The sequence below is a fragment of the Pteropus vampyrus genome, unplaced genomic scaffold (assembly GCF_000151845.1).
Source record: "Pteropus vampyrus isolate Shadow unplaced genomic scaffold, Pvam_2.0 Scaffold36, whole genome shotgun sequence".
Classification (NCBI taxonomy): domain Eukaryota; kingdom Metazoa; phylum Chordata; class Mammalia; order Chiroptera; family Pteropodidae; genus Pteropus; species Pteropus vampyrus.
In genome coordinates this window covers 1,906,045-1,910,191 of record NW_011888817.1, presented here as the reverse complement: position 1 = coordinate 1,910,191, position 4,147 = coordinate 1,906,045, and the positions used below count along the sequence as shown (strand labels likewise).

The 4,147-nt window shown below is 45.8% G+C and overlaps 1 protein-coding gene across 1 annotated transcript in view; it reads right to left on the bottom strand.

The window, feature by feature from the left end:
• Positions 1-4,147, bottom strand: part of LOC105290660 (chymotrypsin-like elastase family member 3B) — a 13,513-nt gene that overhangs the window by 4,779 nt on the left and 4,587 nt on the right. Inside the window, exons 3-6 of the mRNA XM_011358024.2 lie at positions 1,757-2,765; positions 1,570-1,651; positions 503-588; positions 396-403 (exon numbers count right to left, since the gene is read on the bottom strand). Coding sequence (XP_011356326.2) covers positions 396-403; positions 503-588; positions 1,570-1,651; positions 1,757-1,810 — 230 coding nt within the window. The 5' untranslated portion in view covers positions 1,811-2,765. The remainder of the gene's footprint in view (positions 1-395; positions 404-502; positions 589-1,569; positions 1,652-1,756; positions 2,766-4,147) is intronic.

Sequence of the window (4,147 nt, the reverse complement as noted above, 5' to 3'; positions counted from 1 at the left end):
GCTGCTTTATAGAACAAATTAACTGGCCCCTGCTGTAGACGAGTACCATCCAATAGAATTTTCTGTGATGATGGAAATGTTCTGTAATTTGGCTGTCCAATATGGTAGCCACTGGTCTAGCCCTCTATGCCTCCCTCCACTGACCTCTATAAAGCTCTTCATCCATTTATTTATCTTATAGCTGTTTTACATAATTTGAGAAGTCTAGAAATGAGTCCCCAAAAATCCCCCTTGCTAAACATGGAGCCTGAAATTCCACTTAGTGCACCAACACTTGGATTAAACATTGCCATCTCCCCAGATTCCACTTTTAACTTGCAAATACCCCAGATTTAATGGGCAAAACTTCCACACAGAGTAGATCATCCAAGGGTTTCCTGGCCTTTGGAAGCTACAGTGGATACTGGAAGCACAGCAATGGGCTCAAGACTGGATGCCTTGCAGTCAGAGCATGGGGTGCAGAGCCCATGGTAGGAAACGGTGCCACCAGTATTGCTCTTACCTGCCAGGGCCAGCTGTAGGGGACTGCATCTTCACCATTGACTACACGGGTGGAGGGGTTGTAGGAAGGTCGGCCACAGCCCAAGGCTGGAGGGGAGAGTAGAGGTGTCAATCAGCCAGAGGGTTCCCCAAAATTGAAGAAGAGGCCTGGGTCCCAGTTCTAGCTGTGCTACAAACTGGCTATGTGACCCCATGCAAGCCCCCTCCCGTCTCTGGATTTCTGTAGCCACGTGTGCACAGTGAGTATTCGGAATAGAGCAAAGGTTTCCTGAGTCCCAGGAGTCCAGGATGGAGAGGAACATAAGGCCTCCTTCCACAGTAGGATTAAAGGCACTGGTGCACTGAGACCAGTGCCTGGAGGCCAAGAGTCTTCAAGAAGTGATAGCTATCATCACGAAGAAAGGCAGCTTTGGAGTAACACTGTCTGGGTTCAAAGTACAGCTCTGCCTCTCATTTTAAGATGGGCTACTTTACTTCTCTAAGGATCAGTTATGGGGTTAATAACAGCACTTACTTCATGGGGCTGTTGTGAGGATTATATGAGATAATAGAAGAAAAGATCTTTAGCATTCTACCTGGCATATAGTAAGCACTCAATAAAACCATTACTGTCAGTCAAGGAAGGATGCCTGGAGGAGGTGTCCCTGAGCTAGAATGTAATACCGCAGAGAAACAAGGAAAAGGCTAGACCACAGAATATGGAACGAGGTAGGGGGAGTGGGAGACGAGAGTTAAAGAGTTAAGCAGAGGAGCAGAAATTCCACCAAAGCAGTCTAACCACAGAGCCCAACTCTTTGCCATTAAATTTTATTCACTGCCCCATCAAGGATTTCCACCATAGCCCTTTGGGTTCCCCAATTTTTCTTCTAAGCTCATCCATCCATAGCTCCCCCTCCATTCTCCTGCTCCAGCACCAAGCCAAAAGCCCTGACAATCATGCCCTGACAATCAGGTACAAGCTGAGGGCCCCTCCTGTGGAATAATGTGTTGGGTTCAGGAGACCCAGGGCAGGTGACAGATTTCAAGAGCTCCCAGCCCAGTGAAGCACAAAACAGGCTAGGGTCTTACCAAGAGCCACAAATAGCAGGGAACTCAGCAGCCGGAGCATCATAAGTTTTGGGGTGTTAGGAAAGATGCAGAGCTTGAGACTCTAATATAGGGTAGAAGGCAGGTGGTAGTGGGCTGGACTGGGCCCCATTTCCGGAACAGATGGTGGAAGGCCAGATCTCCCATGGTGCAAGGCCACAGTCCTTACCCACTGCAGATGGAAATGACAGCCAACGGCAGGACCCAGAGTTCCCTCCAACATGTGGTTACACAGGTGGCATTGAATAGCCAGCTGATAACAGGGGATGAGGAAGGAAATTGCACATCAGAACAAGCCAGCGTCTTCCAGGAAAGAAAGTGGGCTCTAGAACTAATCAGACCTGCGTTCAGATCCTGCCACCTCCAAGCTCTGCAAACTTGGGCACATGGCTTATCTTCTCTGAGCCTCGGATTTCTCATCTCTAACATGGGATTAGTATCCACCTCGATAAAAAAAATTTTATCAAGTACTTTCTCCATATCACACTGTTTTAGGGGGTGCAGCCATGAACAAGACATGGTCCCAGATCTCTTGGAGTTTAAGTCTAATAGAGGAGACAATGAAAAATCAACAAAAATTAAGTGAAGGCTCTTTCTGATTGTGGTGGTAGGTGCTGTAAAGAAAATGACACATGAGTAACTGGCGTGGGAATGGGAGTAACTCACTTAGATGGGGGACTAGGGAGAGTGACATTTGGACTGAAGAGGTACAGTTTGAGTGCATCCTAGAGGACAAGTAAAAGCCAGCTGTGGAAAGCCCTGAAGGAATAGCACGGCCAGGTGGAGAGGACAATAAATGCAAATGCGTGGGGGCTGGAATGGGCTTGGCTTCCTCAGAGAAAGGGCAGTCAGTGTGGCTGGAGCTTAGAAGTCAAGATGGAGATTGGTGGAGGGCGAGGTCAAAGAAGAGGCAACTCCTAAAGCTGAATTCACCTGTGATCCAGGGGTTCCACTCTTAGTAGCGACCCTTGAGAAAATCTTGCACATGCGCCCCAGGAGGCATGCGCGAGAATGTTCCCAGCAGCCCTATCCTCAGTCCTCAACTGCAAAAACCTAGAAACGATTCAGATGTCCCTCACGGAAAATGGATGAATGGGTGCAGGGTAGTCACAGAATGGAGTATTGATCGGCAGTGAAAAAGAGTAAATCACAGTGACACGTTGCAATGTAGGCAACTCCTAGGAAAGAAAAACAAAAGAAAGATCCCGGGAGATTAAGTGCAGTTTAATACCCTTTTTATAGACTTGAAAAACAACTAAAAACTTTAAATATACTTTTTAAGGAATACCAATAAGTGGATAAAACTGTATAAAAAGGCAAGCAAAGACATGATGGGCATAGGATTCTGGATGCTGGCTGGCTCAGGCCTGTGGTAAGAACAAGGAGGATAGATTAGATGTTGCTAGAACATCTAACTTTATTTAGTAGTTTTTGTTTTGTTTTAGCTTTAGTGAAGGTTAATTTACATACAATAAAATTCACCAGTTTTAACTGTAAAATTAATGTTTTGACAAACATATACAGTCATGTAACCACCACCATAATTGTGATACAGAACATTTTCATTACTCCAAACTTCCCTCCTGCCTAGTCTCACTCTGTCCCACTCCCATACCTGGCCCCTGACAACCAATGATCTGCTTTCTGTCACTACAGTCTTGCCTTTTCTAGAATCTTTACTGTGAATGGAAGATACAGTATGTATCTTTTGTTTCTGTGTGTCTTTTACTTAGCATAATGCTTTCAAGATCCATCCACGCCATTGTTAGATGTGTTTTTGAAGGTGCTAATTACATTATTTAAAATAACTATACATCTAACGTAATAAAAGTGGCCCATGAGTGAACTAATGATACCTAAAACAATGATGAGAGAGCATCATGGGCTGAGGCTTATGATTTATCATATTCTATTACCTGAAAGAGAGAGAGGGAGAATAAAAAGAGAGAAAGAGGTGAGCGAAGGGCGTATCCTTTAGGGTTTCGTAGCAGATCAGGTAAAAAGGAGCTGGATCTGTAGCCTAAGCATAAGGAGAAAGCCATGGGGAAGGGGGAAGAGGGAGGTGATTAAGTCCAGGAAGGACCTGGAATCTAATTTAGACTTGAAAAAAATCTCTTCCTGGGTGCTGTGTGAAGGGTTGTGGGTGAGAGAGAGGGGGACCAGTTGGAGCTATTTCGGGAATGAGACGAAGCAGGAGTGAGGGGTGGAGTAGGGCTTGGCCTTGGGCAGTAGAGATGGAAATGGACAGATAGGGGTGGGATACAGAGTGTATTTTGGAGACAGAGCCATACCTGAGATCACCTCTGTGAAGTGTGAAGCGATGCCTGGCCCAAAGTCAGTGAACTCAGTTCACATTAATTCGTAGAAAACACTTAGCACATCCTTGTTGACTGTTGGAAATAGACTCCCAGGCCAGGGCTGGCATGCTACAGGTGTTCAACAAATATCTGCTAAATAAGGCTAACTGGCTCTGCAGACTCTCCTGAGTAATCCTTGTCACTCCTCAACACGTAGTGCTCTAAGGATGGGCAGACTCCTTCCTGCTAGTGTTACTGACTCA